The sequence below is a fragment of the Eulemur rufifrons genome, chromosome 6, assembly GCF_041146395.1.
Source record: "Eulemur rufifrons isolate Redbay chromosome 6, OSU_ERuf_1, whole genome shotgun sequence".
NCBI classification, from domain to species: domain Eukaryota; kingdom Metazoa; phylum Chordata; class Mammalia; order Primates; family Lemuridae; genus Eulemur; species Eulemur rufifrons.
Window position 1 is genome coordinate 17227078 of NC_090988.1, and position 17832 is coordinate 17244909.

Here is a 17832-nt window from a genome sequence, read left to right on the forward strand (position 1 = left end):
GAACCTCTCATAACACACCCGTTATGAACTCTTTCTCTTTTACCAACTCTTCTGGGTTAGCCATGGGTAAGAGTCATTAAATGTTTCCTTCTCACCTGTTTGCTTTAAATGAGGAGCATGTCATTGATTCACCATATGCGTCTTGAAGGCAGTATTCTGTCTAAGACGTACCAGGGACACTTTGGTGTGATACGTAGAGGAGGAGGAGGGCTCTTTCATATCCTAAGTGTTCATGGAGAGGAAGTGGTTTCATTTCTGGGCTACTAAGTAACATTCTTTCCTTGATAAGGGACACTGCCTTTCTACTGCCTCAAGTATATACATTGGAGGATGGCCTTCAGCGTACAGAGTTAAATGGATGGATGGTGATTTCACATCTTTTATCTGGGTCTAAGAAAGTAAGTGGGATAAGAGCTGGAGGGTGGGCTGGACAGCTTACCCTCATGATCCTCAGAAGGCACTGTGACCATGGAGATGTAGGTACGCCCAAATTTGAACTTGATTCATTCAGCGTTGAGTTCCCATTCTGGGTTCAGCAGTTGTGACTGGGGAGGGGAAGGAGGAAGCCTACCTCTCTGCTCCAATCCCACCTCCCCACAAACCTTCCTCTTACACACAGGCGTGAAGTCAAGGTTGAGGGTCCACAGCTGTTAAATACCAGCTGTGGCTAAAGGCAGAACAGCCCTGTGGGGGACCATGAAAAAGATCTGCTTGCCCTCTCACGCCCTCCTTCTGGAGGGGGTTGTCTATGAAATCCAGGAGCATGGAAGTGTATGGCGTAGGGAATGGCCTTCAAGGTCAAACAGGCCTGGTTCAAATCCTGGCTCTGCCTCTTACTCTTCACTAGTGCTGTTTACTTAAATTCTTTGAGGCCCTTTTCCCTATATATAAAATGGAGATTTATGGTATTTTTTTTTTTTACAAGGACTAAATGAGGTAGTTTGAGGAATAGTGCCTGGTCTGAGCCCTCCAACCCTTTCCAGTGTGTTTTCCCCAGGTGGATTTATCGTCTCAGCTCTTAGCGCTGCCACTCAGGAACTGGTTCTTTTATCTTCTGTTTAATGCTAGCCGCTTGTGCTACTCAATCTTAATAACATAATTAAGCAGTATGGGTGACAATATCTTCTGGTGATTCAGTCCCCATCTCTTGTTAATTTTGATTTCTATGGGCAGGAAGCCGTTTACCAAAATACCTAAGTCCCTTTTCCCATCCAAAGAGAGAGGGAGTTAGGAAGTTGAGCTTACTTAGACAAGGGCTTTGCAGAACTCTGAGGGGTGGGAAAGCTGCTGGAGATTCTTGTCGTAGATCCTTTAGCAAGCAGTTTTGGTACTTGCGTTTGCAGTATTTTAGGTCTCTAGACTACCAGATGCTCCCATATTTGAAGGTTTCCAGAAGTGCACAGGCTTTTGCCACCAGAAAGCAGCCCCAAGGGTGGAGGGAGTGGGGCCGCCCATGAATAATGGAGAACCTAGCAGCTTCAGAATTTGGCTGTTGGAACTGAAAACAGTTCAGCCTATCCACTGGGGACCAGGAGAAGATGAGCCCACTTTAAAAGGCCGCAGCCTTCTGCCAGCCCTTTTGTCATTTGTTCCTTGTTGCCACTCCATTTGTCCCCCTCTTGACTAGTGAGTATGCTCACACGTTTACATTGGTCATTGACAATTTTCTTTCATAAGACACTAGCTCTGCGTGTGCGTGTGTGAGGGGAGGTCATGCTGGCACTGAATTAGCTCAGTTACTTAGAGCCGAAGAGCTTTGGTTGTAAGTTTTATTTCAACACAGACCAGTTATCCTCTTACTAAGCATAAACACAGTTTCTCAGGACCACCGACCTCCTGTTCTGGCCAGCTGGTTTGCAGATGCGATCCGGTCTTCTTCAAGCGCGGTCAGGCAATCCATCACCACTTCTGTAAAACCCGACTCTCAAAACAGCTCTCCTTCATCAAAAAATAAGGGAACTTGGAGTTTTCTCAGAAAGCTAAGACATTTCCTCTTTTATAGATGGTGAGAGCAATAGTAACATACCTGTCCTAGAACTTTCAAAGGCACCTATCTGAACTCTGCCTCGTATGTTCATGGCCTTCTGTGTGCCGCTGGCATCTTGTCTGCCCGTCCATATTTCCCTTTTTTGTTTTTTTTCATGACAGGAACACTCTGCTCCATATATTTTTGTCTTTGCTGCTTTGGAGTCTTTGCTCTTGGTGCATTCTTGCCTGGGATGCCCTTTCCCTTCTTACCTGCCCAGTTGACATTCCTTGAAGCCTCTTCATGAGTAGTCCCTCCTGGGTAATCTCCTATTTCTCACATCTTCCTAGATGTCTCTACACTTGATCAGATTTTATCTTCCATTGTCCTCTAATTATTTTATGGGTATGATGCTTTATTTTCTCTTAGAGATCTCAAACTCTTAGAAATCCTGCTTTAGGCCTTTTCTGGAATCCTTGCAGCATCTGACCCGTGTGAGTCAATCTCTTGTTGAATGAAGTTCCCAGGGAGCGGAGGGGAACCGTATGCACGGGGAGCTGCTGGGCCTGGCTCCCTGTCCCAGTTCTACCACACCTTGGCTGGGCAAGGTCAGGCCGATGGAATTTCTGCCCTTTCTCTGGATCTGGATGTGAAATAGACATTCATTCAGTCTCATCCACTCAGGATCAGTAGAGGCCGAGCGCATGCTCAGAAGAATAAAATCCAATCTTTGTCCTTAGAGAGTTACTAGTTGGGGAGGTCAGGTGTGTAAATAATGACAATACCCTCTGATTCTGTTAGCACAGACCCAAGCAATACTGGGTGCATCTTGGTTCCCATACCTCCTGTGTGGGTGGGATTGTGCTCGTCATGCTGTATTGTGAGTTTATACATTTATCTCCCAATCTAGAATGTGAGCTCTCAGTGAGTTAGCTGTATCTCATTTATTTCTGGGTCTCTAGTTTCTAGCCCAATGTCTGGCACGTAGGGGCTACTAACCAGATATCTGGGTTTGCTGGATGAGAGACTTGACTGATAAATGAGTGAATGTTCCCAGGGTTACAGGAGCACAGAGAGAAGAGGTATTTAGATCAGGAGTAGGTGACTTTGGAGCAGACTTTTGAAGAAAGACTATGAGCTTGCTGAGCAGGCCAGAGAGGAAGGGCCTTCCTAGAAAAGCAAATTGTAGAGGCAAAGACACAGAGATGTGAAGCTGGATGTCAGGTCAGAGAAACCTCGCCTGGTATGGAATGGCTTGAAAAGGGTACAGGGCAGAGCAGAGAGGTGAGTGACCTGAATCCCTGCCTTGCAACCCGTGAGCAGACTGCTGTGTGCTCTGCTGACCACTCCCCTCTCCCTGAGCCCCTGAACCTAGCTTCTGTTGCCCCTTGCTCATAGTATGCAAAACCTTTTAATATTGGCTGAAGGCAGCGCTTCTCCAACTTTAATTGCTCAAGAATCACCTGAAGATCTTGTTAAAAATGCAAATTCTGATTCCTTGGGACTGGAGTGGGGCCTGTGACTCTGCAATTCCCACCAGCTCCCAGGTGACACCTACGATGCTGGTCTGGGGACCACACTTTGAGAAGTGAGGCTCTAAAAGGCAAATAAATGTAACTAGGGAGGCTCTCTATAGCCTCAGCTAGGCATTCCAAAGGCAAAAGGAAACTACCTTCTACTGGGTTATCGGAACACTGCTTCTCCCAGCAGCATAGGTAACTGAGTGCTGTCTAATAAAATCTTCAGTGATAAATGGCACTGGGCAGAAATGCCAAAACCATAGGGCTTCACTCCCCCCAAAGCCCAGCTTTGATACTAGTGTCTTCACTCTGCAAAACACCTCTGAGTTTCTGCTTCCCAGGCTTTTGTTGGCTCCTGAGGAAGGCTCACTCTTTCAGAGCAAATGGGCATCTGGAGGCCCAAGTGGGTTATGGGGTTACTCTCCCCTTGTCTCCTCGCCCTCCAACCCTGCCAGGGCCCTGGCCTTGACCTGGCTCCTACTGACCCTTGTTTCTGAGGGCTAAATTGGACAAAGGCTGTTCTAAGTCAGGATACCTGGTTTCTCTTAGCTGAATTCTGGATAGAAGCGGAACTTCTGGCTCCATTTCTTTACTCAGATGCCTCCAAAATAGAAGCTTCTGGATCCAACGTGAGACCAAGTGAGAAAGGTAGGTAGACAGCTTCCTTCAGTTTCTGGGCCTCACAGGCACCCTCAGCTGCATGAAGAAAAAAGGAGGAGGCCGGCTACGTCAAACCAAAAATCTCTGGCAACAGGGCTGGGCTGACATGTGTCTGCTGCAGCATGGATGGCTGTGCTGCAGCCTGGGACTTGGCAGCAGGGCTGGAGCTGGGGCCTGGCTTGTGCTGGTCTAACCCTCTGGGCACATCTATGAGCTGCTGACAGTGGACGAGGCCTCAGAGCCCCAGGGCGGTGGGGACCGGGGCCTGGAAGTGGCCACAGAAGGACACTTTTCTCCCCAGGCAGCAAAGCCCCTCTCCTTCCTTGCAGTTCCATCCTGTGGGGTGTGTGCTCTCTGGATAAGCCAGCGGAGCCAAACCCTAGCAATGTGATAGAGGCACTTGGGGACAGAGTCTGCATGGTCTGGGCATGGATGACCACAGAGGGCGCTTAGACCATCCACCCCCTGCCTCCTGGCAACTCTACCTGGACGCTCTGGCCCTCTCTGCTCTTCCCCAGCCTAGAACAGCTTCAGAGGCCTCAGCTAGATTTCCCTCCCCCCCAGGGTGTCTACTTTCCCCCATTCCCTCGCCAAATTCATTAATTCATTCGGGCATGCCTCTGTGCAGTCATTCACCGCCTGTTTATTGGGTGTCTGCTCTGAGCCAGGCGCTGTGCTGGACTCTCATCTTGTTCCTGCCCCTCAGCACCTTCTCTATGTCATCCCAGAAGCTGACGGCTTTACCTGTCTAGCTAATCTCCTCTTCCCAGTGCCTCTCTAAATGACCTGAGGGTGGGTAGGCTCTACGTCTCCTTCCCTTGGTGGTAAGCAACGCGGCATACTGGAGACACCCAGGGTTTCATGGAGACCTGGGTGTGAATCCTGACACTGACTCTGCCCCTAACTGTCATATATCAACTTGGGTGGATTGAGCCCTAAGAGCCTCTGTTTCCTCATCTGCAATTTAAAAAAAAGAAAAGAAAAGAAAAGAAAGAAAAACAAAACAAAAAAATCACTTATCCCAGGGTTAGGATTAAATTAACATATCACATGTAAAGTGCTTGGCACAGAGTTAATGCTCAAAAATATTAGTTGCTCCTTCTTTGGTACGTAAATGGCCTTTTTTTTTTTTTTTTTTTTTGAGACAGAGTCTCACTCTGTTGCCCAGGCTAGAGTGAGTGGGGTGGCGTCAGCCTAGCTCACAGCAACCTCAAACTCCTGGGCTCAAGCGATCCTCCTGCCTCAGCCTCCCCAGTAGCTGGGACTACAGGCATGTGCCACCATGCCCGGCTAATTTTTTCTATATATATATATTTTAGTTGGCCAGATAATTTCTTTCTATTTTTAGTAGAGACGGGGTCTTGCTCATTGCTCAGGCTGGTCTCGAACTCCTGACCTCGAGCGATCCTGCCTCGGCCTCCCAGAGTGCTAGGATTACCGGCGTGAGCCACCGTGCCTGGCCATAAATGGCCTTTGAGCAGTGCATGTGATTGTTGCATGAGAACTGGGGGATGGGGTCACCTTCTCTGCTCAGGGGTACCTTGGTACTCTACCCCCAGGCTCTCCTACTTGTGACATTAGCTGATTTTTTTCTTCCTTCTTCAAAAGGAAAAGTTTCCAACAACAGAAGAGAGAACTGTATGATGAACCCTTTATACTCATCGATTAGTTTCAACAATCAACCATGATATCTAGTCCTGTGTCATCTAAGTCTCCTACCTCTTTTTTTCCTTAAATATTTTAAAACAAATTTCAGTCCTCATATCATCTAACCTATAAACACTCTAGTGTATATCTTTAACAGATAAAGATGTTAAAGAACATAACCATAATATTTTTATGACACATGACAAAATTAACAATTATTCATTAATTCAATCGAATACCCAGTCCATATTTAACTTTTTCCCAATTTTCTCAAAAATGTCTCTTTCCTGTTGATTTGTTTGAATCAAGATTCTCACAAGGTTCGTGTTACATTCGATTGTAAGATCTCTTTGGTGTTTTTACACCAGCCTGCTTTGACATGTTCTGTTTCCAGTGGAAATGCTAGAATGAGGAAGTCATTACTTCCTGAAAGTCTCTCCAACTCACTTCCCTGAACCCTTTCCAAATAACACAAAAACAAGCATCGCTTTTTTTGGGGGGGGGGGCTTTTTGGGAGTATCTTTAATGACAAAAGAGAGTTCCTCCCTTACAGCTGCTTTGAAATAAGTGGATTCCTCTGATAGCTTTCTAAATCCAACAATCATCCAAGTGTAGTAGGAGGGCAAGATTTGCTTTGGTTCTTGTTTTAGAGGGTAAAAATTTCTGAGGATTTTGTTCTTTTCAGAAAGACTTTTTTTATGCCCTCCCACCTGCTTTTTGAAATCCACCAACCACAATATTTACTCCATTCCCCCTTTTCTCTCGCTCTCCCTCTCTCTCCCTCCCTTATACACTCCCTCTCTCTCTCTGCTTTTAGCCGCTACATACAAGCCGGCCATATTAGAGAGATGGAAATAAAGCCTCCTTAATGTTGTATATGTCTTTGAAGTACATCTGTGCATTTTTTTTTTTAGCATCTAACCATTCCTCCCTCGTAGTCCTCAGCCCCTCTAATCACGCTCTCCCCTAAGCCCACCCGACTAACATCTCAGTCTCTGAAAATGCACAGAGATGCCTGGCTACCTCGCCCTGCCTTCAGTCTCACGGGGCTCAGTCTCTTTTTCTCTTTGGGTAAGTTAGACTCACATCTGCATGCTCCCCGAGGGTTCAGAAGTGCAGCCGCAGCTGGGAGCGGATGGGGGCAGGGGACAGGAAAGAAGACGTTGCTAGCGCTTCTCTCCGTGTCCTTGGGGTGGGAGGTGCTGGGGCCGGAGGGACGTAGCTGGGGACTGCAGAACGCCGGCGGGACGACTTGGTCACAGCAATGTTGAGTCAGGGGATCTGAGTGATGCTCCGGGGGTGCAAATAGTCAAGGGAGGTGTTTTTCTCGGGATTTCCCTGAAGTGGACGTGTGCGGGGGTGGGCAGAGGGCAGACTGATCTGCAGGGTCTCTTCACGGATTTTTTTTCTAGTTGCTGCAAACGTGGGGTCCTGGGCTTTCGTGCTCCCTTAAGGGGCTTCTTTTGCGAGCCTTGATGCTTGGAGTCTGGTGGATTTAGGGTATTAGGAGAGAGCGTGCGAAGGAGCTGGGGGCAGAAAGTTGAGTCTGGGTCAGTCTGGTTTCCTGGCAATCCTGGTCCCACTGATTTGTTGGAATGTGTGTGGGAGGAGGTGGGAAGCAGGCTTGGGGAACGATCTCTGGGTTGGGAGGAGACCTGCTGAGCCAGGCACTGATGGAGAAGGCACCTCCGGCTTGGGCCAGGTGGAGTGGAGGAGGGGTAGGGTGAAGGGACTTAGGGAAATAGGAAAAAAAAAAAAAAGTGAAAACCATGGGCTGAGCGAGGCTCTGGCCCTTTAAAGCCAGTCTCAGAACTGTCCAGCCCAGCCTTACAGATTGCCTTGAAATGGCTCCAATATTAATTTCGTATTTGACCACTCATAGACTTCCTGGGGGTTTGGTGGGCTAGAAAGTTATTTGCAAGCCTGCTTTATCGATAGTTTCATGCTTGCTCCTAAACTTACTGCTGATGCAGCAACTGAGGGTAAAAGTCCAAGGATTGTTGGTGGGGATATTCCCCATCTCAAAGTCTCTGTCTCTTTTTCTGTGGTGTGATGTGCTGGGTGCTGGGCAGGAATTGCTGGACAGAGGCAGTGCAGGGCCCCTGGCAGCCTGCAGGGTAAGGCCTGTCAGCTTTGCTCAGCTACTTGGCATGTTGACAACAGTAGAAAGAGTATGAGCCTTGGAATCGGACCTGGGTTTAAAGCCACCTTTGTCATTTATTTAATGACCATAGGCAAGTTACTCAACCCCTCTGAGCTTCAGTTCTCTCACGGGAGCACTGGAGAATGCCTACTGCCTGGCCTGTCTGGGGTCTGACACATACATAGCTGGGCTCAACAATGGCTAATTTATGAGTGCTTTCCGTGAGCCCACACACTGTGTATCTTGTTTAGTCCTCATAGCAATGGCATGAGGTAGATACTATTGTTATACTAATGTTACAGGGAGGAAACAGGAGGCACAGAGAAATTAAGTAACTTGTCCAATAAGATCACATGACTAGTATAAAGAGAGCTGAGATTTGAACTCCATGTGTGGGACTTCAGCATGTTCTCTTTGACGTTGGACTCTACTGCCCCCAACGTTCAAGAAATGGTACTGCTATATAGACTGCACTGAATTGATCAAAGGCTCTCAAGAGCAGACCAAAGGAAGGGGAATTGGCTGTGTGGCCTGTCTGTAAGTCCAGGGTGGAGGACAGGCACCCTCCCTCAGGAGTTAGGGAGAGCTTCTTGGGGGAGGGGAGGCAGCCTGGTGAGAGCCGTATTTAAGTGAAGAAAGGGGGCTCCAGGACCAGGAGCCCTGGGCTAGGGTGTGGCTTAGGGGAAGATGGAGTCTGGGATGGAGAGGTCTGGGTGAAGGGGCTGGGAGGTGGTGGTGGTGGAGGATGCAGGAATGGGGACCTTGAACTTGACCTTGATTGGTGCTGTAATGAGGCACGTCCCTGGCACTCCATGGCTGAGTGGACAATGGAACTTTGGTGGTTGTAGTAGCATAGATCCCCACGATGGAGGAGGGATGCCACAAGTGACAAGGGAGGGGACAGTGTTAGGGCTGGGCTTGGGATGACTATAGAGCTGGCAAAAAGAAAGGGGAGGTGGGCAACTGGTTGCACACATGGCAGAAGAATGTGAAACTAGGTTTTAGCTAGAAGCGATGAATGATTGGGTTTCCCTAGAGTTTTTCTCAAGACTGTTGACTTTGAGGTCACCGGCCTCGTTGTCAAAGTCTAGATTGTGTTAGGGGAGGCTCAGAAAGTGGAGCCTGGTCACACTCAAGCCCACTGTACATATTTGCTGCTTGGGGCAGGGACTCAGACATGGTGGGTAAGGTGTCTTCCCTCCCTTCAATAGACTTTTAAAAAATATATTTTAAAAATATTTTAAATTTTAATTATTTTTCATTTCAACTTAATTTTTAACAGCTTCTGACCAAATAAAATCATCCCATTTTGGAATATTTTCTGTTTTTAGATCATTAGTTATTATATTTTCTAAAATTGCTATAAGCGAAGTATGAGAGTATTATTTTACCTCCATTTTAACAGTAATTAGGGTTTTCTTTTGCTTCCACCAAAATTAATAAAATATTTTGCCTTACTGTCATTTTAATTGGCATTTCCCCGTCTACTTTTAATGTGGCCATTACATACTGGACTTTTTATTTCTTTTAATGATTTTCCCATATTCTTTTTCCATTTTTAAATTGAGTTATATGTTTTCTCTTGTTAACACATTTTCTTCTCTTAATATCATTGCAAATAAACCTTTTTCTGTCAACATTACCAATTTTTCCAGGCTGATTATTTATCTATTGATTTTATTTATTTTTTGCCAAATGAATATATAAAATTTTAATAGTTGTATCAGCCTATCTTCTATTTTTAAATTTTTAAATTATTGGTACATAATAACTGTATATCTTTATTGGATACATGTGATGTTTTGATACAGGCATACAATGTGAATTAATCAAATCAGGGTAATTGGAGTATCCATCACCTCAGGCATTTATCATTTCTTTGTGTTAGGAACATTCCAATTCCACTCTTTTAGTTATTTTAAAGTATACCCTAACTTATTGTTGATTATAGTCACTTTGTTGTGCTATCAAATATTGTTCATCCTATCTAACTATATATTTGCACCCATTAACTATCCCCACTTTATCCCTGCCTTCCTGCTACCCTTCCCAGCCTCTGGTAACCATCATTCTACTCTCTGTCTCCATGAGGTCAATTGTTTTTAATATTTAGCTCCCACATATGAGTGAGAACACATGAGATTTGTCTTTCTGCGCTTGGCTTGTTTCACTTAACATAATGTGCTCCAGTTCCATATCCAAGTTCTTTCAAATAGCAGGATCTCATTCCTTTTTGTGGCTATATAATATTCTTTATCCATTTGTCCATCGATGGACACTTAGGCTGATTCCAGATCTTGGCTATTGTGAATACTGCTGCAATAAACATAGGAGTGCAGATATCTTTTCCATATATTGAATTCCCCTCCTTTGGATATATACCCAGCAGTGGGATTGCTGGGTCATATGGTAGTTCTATTTTTAGTTTTGTGAGCAACCTCCATACTGTTCTCCATAGTGATTGCACTAATTTACATTCCCACCAATGGTGTACAAGGGTTCCCCTTTCTCCACATCCTCACAAGCATTCATTATTGCCTGTGGTTTTTGAAGAAAGCCATTTTAACTGGGGTGAGATGATATTTCATTGAAGTTTTGATTTGCATTTCTCTGATGACTAATTATATTGAGTATTTTTTCATATACCTGTTGGCCATCTGGGTATCTTCTTTTGAGAAATGTCTATTCAGATCCTTTGCCCATTTTTAAATTGGATTATTTGATTTTTTTCCCATTGAGTTTGGGAGCTCCTTATATATTCTAGTTCTTAAGGCCTTGTCAGATGGGTAGTTTGCAAATATTTTCTCCCATTCTGTGGGTTGTCTGTTCCCTTTGTTGATGGTTTCCTTTGCTGTGTAGCAATAGACTCTCATTGAGAGCCCACTATGTGCCATATACTGTCCTGGGTGCTCGGGATACCAAGCTGAATAAGAATCAGTTCCCCGGAGCCTCTTGAGGAACAGGGGCACATAAACCAATAATACAACATTGTATGTGCTGTAATAACAATAACAGTAATAATGACAGTAAGAATAGCCCTTAACTCTTTTAAGGGCTGCCTGTGCTAGGTGTCACACTGAGCTTTATATCCGTAGTAAGTCATTTAATCCTCATAACAGCCCTATGAGGTAGGTCTTCTTATTGTCCCCTATGTTACAGATGAGGAAACTGAGGCACTGGAATGTTAACTATCCTGCCTAAGATAAGGGCATTAGAGCCCTGGTCTTGGCCCCAATGCAGTTCCAAGTCATGTGGCTCCAAGTCATGTGGAAGAGACAGGAGCAGGACTGGGGCAAGAACAAGAACACTGAGGAAACTGTCACCGAGGCTATGCCTTATGAGCTGGGACCTGAAGGATAAGTGGGTGGGCCCCAGGGACAGAAGGGTGAACAAGCTTCCCAACCCGAAGCAAACACGTGTGCAAAGGCATGGAGGAGGGGAAGAAGGCAGTGTTTTCAGAAAAAGCCAGAACCGGGGTCACTGGAGTGAAGGATGCATGGGGGGATGGGAGCCGGCAGATGCGGCTGGGATGTAGGCTGTTCCCAGATGGCAAAGGGGGGCCATGCTCAGGAGCCTGGACTGCAGGGAGCCGAGGAAGATGTGGAGTGATGAGGATGGGTTGCTCCTGGCTGCGTGGGGATGGACCGGACTGGCAGGGTCTGGCCGGTGAGGCAGTGCAGGTGAGGAGATCGGGCTGGATGCCACTCTCACCTGGGAGGTGGGGGCTTCTTCCCCCAGAGACAATTTCTCTGCTTAGACATTCTTTGGTTTTTTTTTGTGTGGGTTTTGTTTTTTTAACCAAGAAGAAAATAACCTACCTCATAGGTTGCTGTGAGGTTGGAAAGAGGAGTGAAGAGATTAACTTCCAGTCTCTGCAAGAGATGGTGTTTGGTAGATAAGCAAATTTCATGATTTCTGCAAGGTGGGCCACTTAGAACAGTGGATGACATGGGGCATGCGGGGCCAGTTGCGCCTTGGAGAGACAGAGGGTGGTGATGTTTTGGAACTGAGATCAGAAGCTACATCCTCATACAGCCCTGTTGAACATCATTTCTTTTCTGTGAGTTGGCAATCAAGAGACACAGGCCCCAGACAGGGTCCCAAGTGGGACAGCCAGGAAGACTGTGGGCTCCCCTTGGATGAAGGCTTCTATAAAAAGGACCATTCCCTGCTGGCGAGCCTGCCTGGAGCTGGGGGCTGGAAGTGATGGGGCTGGACCTGCCAGGTAGATGGCAGGAGACCTGGTCCCTGGGATGCCTTGGAATGACAATCACGTCCCCACCTACCTTTGACCCTTCAGCCGCATCTGGTGCTGGGCAGCCTGGCTTCAAATTCTAGCTTTGTCACTTACGAACTTGGGCTATTCATTTAGCTTCTTTGTGCTCCATTTCTTCATCTGGAAAATGGAGGTGATAACAGGGTTTTTGTGAGTATTAAATGAGGTAATACGTAGAGGGCTTAAACAGTGCCTGGCACATGGTGAGTACCTTGTGAGAGTTTGTGACTGTTATGAAATCCTTTCTGTGGCCTTGGCTGTGGATTTGGCTACGTTCCTGAGGCAGCAGAGATAATCAGGAGGCCAGGATCTTGCGGGCTCCTCTGACTCTGCTGAGCAATGGTTCCGTTATCTTTAATGAAGGCCCGTCAGCCTGGAGCCTCTGGGGTTCTGGGGAGGCCTCCGATTCTGGGATTCTGAAGTGGGTATCGGGGTCAGGAGCCACGGTTTTGGCCTCAGCTTGCCCCTTTCTCTGTGTGTCTCTCTCCCCTGGCCTCTGTTTCGTTAGAACAATGGGGCTGCCCCAGCTCCGGCTTCCTGGGATGCGGCGATTCCCCCTCTTCCCCTCTCTGCAGTTGGGACTTGGCGTCTGCCCCCTGTGACCACTAGGGGGCGCACGCGCCCCGCATGGTGTCTTCTGCAGAAGCCGCGCTGCAGGGTGGCGCGGGGGAGTCCGCTTTGCACCTGTCCGTCCCGCTCCCTCCAGCCAGAAACGGCCCGCACTCCCTCTGCTCTGCCCTTCCCCGCCGCAGGGTGCTGCTGTCCCCTTCCAGATGGTGCGGTTTAAGTTCCAAGCCAGAGTGCGGCCTTGGGCTGGGGTGGGACAGGCCCGCGGAGGACCGCGACCCTGAGGGGCAGCCAGGCTTCACAGGCCGCTTATTTTTTTTTGGTGGTGATGGGGGGGGGGGCGGTGCGTGGGAAGGTGGCAGACCTTCCAAGGGAAGGGGCTAGAACGACAGAGCACTCCTGGGATGGGAGGTCAGCTCGGGACAAGCTGCTGTCAGCGCCCTCTCTCAGATCTCTCAGCCTCTGCAGCGTGGGGGTGGTGTTGGCATTTTCTGCACACCTCCCCCTGGCCTGGCACTGGGCCAGGCGCTGTCAGGACGGCTGTGAAAGTGCAGGTGCCGGGCACTGGGCTTTGTTCTTTCTGGCAGGGCCCACTCAGCCTCCCCAATTGGTACTACCCTAATGAGCACTTAAATGCACACCTGGACTCCTCGGCCCTGCAGGTGAGGTCTGCAAGCCTATCCCTCCATCTAGAGCAGTTCAGAGCATCTCCTGTTCCTAAGTCCTGCCACTTGCCCTGGTCACTCACCCTCCTGGGCTGAGCAGGAGGCTCTGAACCGAGATTGACTTCCCTGCTTGCAGGCTGTTGGGCTGCTGCTTCTGGGGCAGGGCTCAGCAGCTTTGCACAACAAATCAGTTTGAAAAACAGGAGCCCTGCAGGCCTGGGTGTTTGCCAGATCTGGGGGAATTCCAAGGAACTGGCTTGAGGGGTCTGTCGCCAAGGTGCCATCAGGCCCACAAAGCCCTTCCTGTATACAAGGTAGAACTTGAATAGAATTTAGGATAATAACAGCTACCGTTTGCTGAGCACGTACCGCTTATATTAATCATCGTGACAAGCCTGAGAGGTAGGTGTCATCATCTGCGTTTCACAGAGGGGGAGACTGGGGCTCAGAGAGCAAAAGGAGCCTGCCCACGCTCTCACAGTGGATTGACGCCGGAGCTGGGATTGAACTCACGTCTAATCAGATCCCCTGTCTATGCTATTCCCATATCAGCAGCCATAATTCTTGCCCGGACAGCCTCCTAGCTGCGTCCTCCACCCGCAATCCCTGTAGTAACTTCCTATCATGCCCAGAAGAATAAGCTGCTAACTCCGTGTTCTGGCCCGCAAGGCCCTTGGTGACCCGGTCCCTGCCTACCTCTCTGACTGCAGGTCTCATCATTCGCCCCTTTGGCCACTGTGCTCCTTCTGCCTCAGATACATGAAGCTCATTCCCGCCACTGGGTCTGGGCGCTCCGTATCCTCCCCTGCCTTGGAACGCGATTCCCTCAGAACTGCGAACGGCTGGCTCCCTTTCTTTAGGCAGGTGCTGCCTGAGTGTCACCCCCTCAGAGCAGTCTTCCCTGGGCACCCTATGTAACCAGCACCCTTTGCTTTATTTCTTGTAATCATGCATCGCTACCTACAATTTCAATGTTTTTTCCTTGTTCATGTCTGTCCCCAGAATAGGGACATGCCCGTCCCCAGAATGGAAGCTTCATAATGTAGTGACTCTGCCTGTCTTGTTCACAGCAGTTAACCCCCAGGGCCTAGACTAAGCACCTGGCACATAGTAGGTGATTTGCAAATATTTGGTAAATGAGTGAGTGAATGATGCAGAACACTGCTATTTATCCTCCATACAGAAAACTAATATTTTGAGATAAAGTTTTGACAATATTGGCAGAGAAATCTTGGAGATAAGGCCAGGGCTAGAGTGAGTCCAGTGAGGTGGCTAGGGTGTGACATTTAAGGAGGTGTTCACATGACCTTAAGAGTAGATGCCCTCAGATGTCACGTCACAGGCACCCTGCTCGCCTCCCTGTAGACTCTGCCCTGCCTAGAGTGGTAGTGGGACAGCCCTTTCTCAGCCCCAGCTCTCAGGTCTCCTCAAAGGACTCCACGGAGCCTGCAGTTCCCACCCTGCCACCCTGCCAGCCTGTATCAGCTCCTTGCTGTGGTGTCTCCAGGCCTGACATTTCTAAAAGGGACTCCTGTCCCTGTAGACCCAACAGCTGGTGCTTGGAATGGTGCCTCTTCTTTTGGGGCACCGCTTCCCTCCCACGGCTCATCTGCCCTCTTTCCTGCCTGTCAGAAGCCTGGAGAAGGTAAGGGGGCTGGGCTGGGCTGGGAACACAGCTTTGCTCTGTCCCTAGGCTGTGGAGAGTGTGGCCTTCTGAATCTCCCTCTGTCTTCAGGCTGCCTGCTCCATGCAGGGCCCTGCGGTTTCAGCTGGAAGTGCTTTGGCCTAGCACAGGTGGCTAACAGTGGTGCAGAGGAAGGGGACATGGAGGCAAGCAGACTGAAGCCCCTTGTCCCCGGTCTTTAGCTAGCAAGTGGCACTGGCAGGTCTGGGGCAGGTGGAGGGGCTGCCTGGCAGTGGTTCTGGGAAAGGCTTGGGGTCATTTGGCTGTCCCTGCTTGACCGATGACTTGGTCTCTCTCCACCCCACCTGCCACATCTGGGGCCCTTAGGTGCTGTGCCCACTCCCCCCCACCCCCTCACTGACTGTGGCTATAAGGAACCCAGCTGCTGCCCACAGCTCTGCTCTGCCTCACTCCCCACCAAGTACAGAGGCTTGCCTCTCCCTGGCCCTGTCGGCAAGAACCCTCACCAGCTTGTGGCTTTGTTTGCAGTGCCACCAGGGCAGAGCATGGAGGTCACAGTACCTACCACCCTCCATGTCCTCAATGGCTCTGATGCCCGCCTGCCCTGCACCTTCAACTCCTGCTACACAGTGAACCACAAGCAGTTCTCCCTGAACTGGACTTACCAGGAGTGTAGTAACTGCTCTGAGGAGATGGTGAGTCCTGGGGTGGGGGCGTGGGAGGAGGCCCCTTTCCCACCGCCTGCCCCTGCACCGGGCCAGCGCCCCAGAGGCCTCTGGCTGGGCTGTCTGCCCCAGAGGGCTCTGGCACAAGGTGTGTTGCTGTGCCTGGGTGGCCCTTCGGGAGGTGACTGCCTCTTTTCCCTGGTAAATGGGTGCAGGGGAGGAGGGAGTGTCCCCACTGTCCTTCCTTTGCTCCACTCCCCAGTTCCTCCAGTTTCGCATGAAGATCATTAACCTGAAGCTGGAGCGGTTCCGAGACCGCGTGGAGTTCTCGGGGAACCCCAGCAAGTATGATGTGTCAGTGACGCTGAGGAACGTGCAGCTGGAGGACGAGGGCATCTACAACTGCTACATCATGAACCCGCCCGACCGCCACCGTGGCCACGGCAAGATCTACCTGCAGGTCCTCATGGAAGGTGAGGGGTGGGGAGCAGCTGCTGTGGGGACCCCGATCTTTCCCACCCACCCCCCTCTCCATGGTATTAGCCCAGGGCCGCTGGGGAGGCTGCACCCTCCTGGCGCTGGGAGCGACGGCGTGTGCTGGGTGGAAGGCACCCGCTCTTCCCTCTCATCCCTGGGCACCTGCAACATGTCCCAGAGAGTCCTGGTAGTCATATTGATGGTGATCACACCTTAACAATAATAATGGCAGCTTTCATTTGCCGGGCACTTACCATATCTCAGTCTTTATAGGGCTAAACTCTGTTCATGTGTGATCTTATTTCATCCAGGCAAAAACCTCATGAGGGAGGCACTATTATTATCCCCATTTTACAGACGGGGAAACCAGGGTTAGAGAGGATAAGTTGCCTAAGGTCACACAATTCATAGATTGTACAATCAGGACTCAAAATGGATCTGTTTGATCTCAAAGTCCATGCTCGTAAATACTCCATTATACTGCCTCTTCTGGGGGCTTTGTGTGCCCTGAGGTTTTAGGGTGGGAGTGCTTAGAGGTCAGTCGCCTGGGCTGCTTTTTGGCTTTGACAAAAGTCCTGTCCTTGGAGGAGAGTAAAGTCGGGACCACCCCACGCATGCTGTGGGGAGCAGGGGGCCCCTTGTTCAGCCCTAGTGCCCAGTGGCTCTGCTTCCTTTCTTTCTCCAGAGCCCCCCGAGCGGGACTCCACGGTGGCAGTGATTGTGGGTGCGTCCGTGGGGGGCTTCCTGGCTGTGGTCATCTTGGTGCTGATGGTGGTCAAGTGCGTGAGGAGGAAAAAAGAGCAGAAGCTGAGCACGGACGACCTGAAGACGGAGGAAGAGGGCAAGACCGACGGCGAGGGCAACGCGGACGATGGCGCCAAGTAGCGGCAGCCGCCCTGCAGCCTCCTGTGTCCTGTCTCCTCCCACTCTCCGCCCTGTACAGTGACCCTGCCTGCCCTCTCTTGGTGTGCTTCCCTTGGACCAAGACCCCCAGGGCCAGCCGGGGGCATCCTGAACCTCACACTTCGTATCCCCCACCCTGCACCAAGAGCGACCACCTCTCTTCCATCTGAGAAACCTGCCATGGCATCTGGGACGTGTGGGCCCTGGGGAGAGGAGAGAAGGGGCTCCAACCTGCCAGTCCTCGAGAGGAGGCAGGAGGCGTGTGTGAGGGTCCCCAGAGGGAAGGGGAGGAGGCGCAGTGGTGGGGGACGAGGCCGGCTGTCCAGCCTGCCCAGTGCTTGGTCTGGTGGTGGCTTCAGAGAGGACCTGGTGGGGAGGGGAGGGCTGTCCTGTGCTGACCAGAGCTGCCTCATGAAGGCCTCGGGGGTGGCATCGCTGTGCTCCTCCTGCTGCTCCCAGAACAGCCCCATCAGGCTGGGGGTGGTGATGGGTCCCTAAAATTTGGGGGTGGGGAGGCATGTTAAGGGGATGACTAGGCATTTCCAGGGCGCAGAAGGAAATCCAGGGCTGGGGCCTTGGCCCAGGGAGCTCTGTTCTGGCCTCGTTTCCATGGCCAGCAGCCTCCTCTGGCTTCTGCTGGCTGCTAGTCCCTTGGGACTGTTGGTGAGGACAGTGCTGGAAGAACGGCTCCAGGTAGG

The 17832-nt window shown here is 49.9% G+C and overlaps 1 protein-coding gene across 1 annotated transcript; it reads left to right on the plus strand.

Annotated features, from left to right (window-relative positions):
- The first annotated feature begins 6794 nt into the window (after window positions 1-6794).
- SCN2B (sodium voltage-gated channel beta subunit 2) lies at window positions 6795-17116 on the plus strand. Its single transcript, XM_069468881.1, has 4 exons — window positions 6795-6864; window positions 15618-15784; window positions 16017-16227; window positions 16917-17116. Exons 1-4 carry the CDS (start codon window positions 6795-6797, stop codon window positions 17114-17116), a joined length of 648 nt encoding a protein of 215 aa, XP_069324982.1.
- The last annotated feature ends 716 nt before the right edge of the window (window positions 17117-17832 follow it).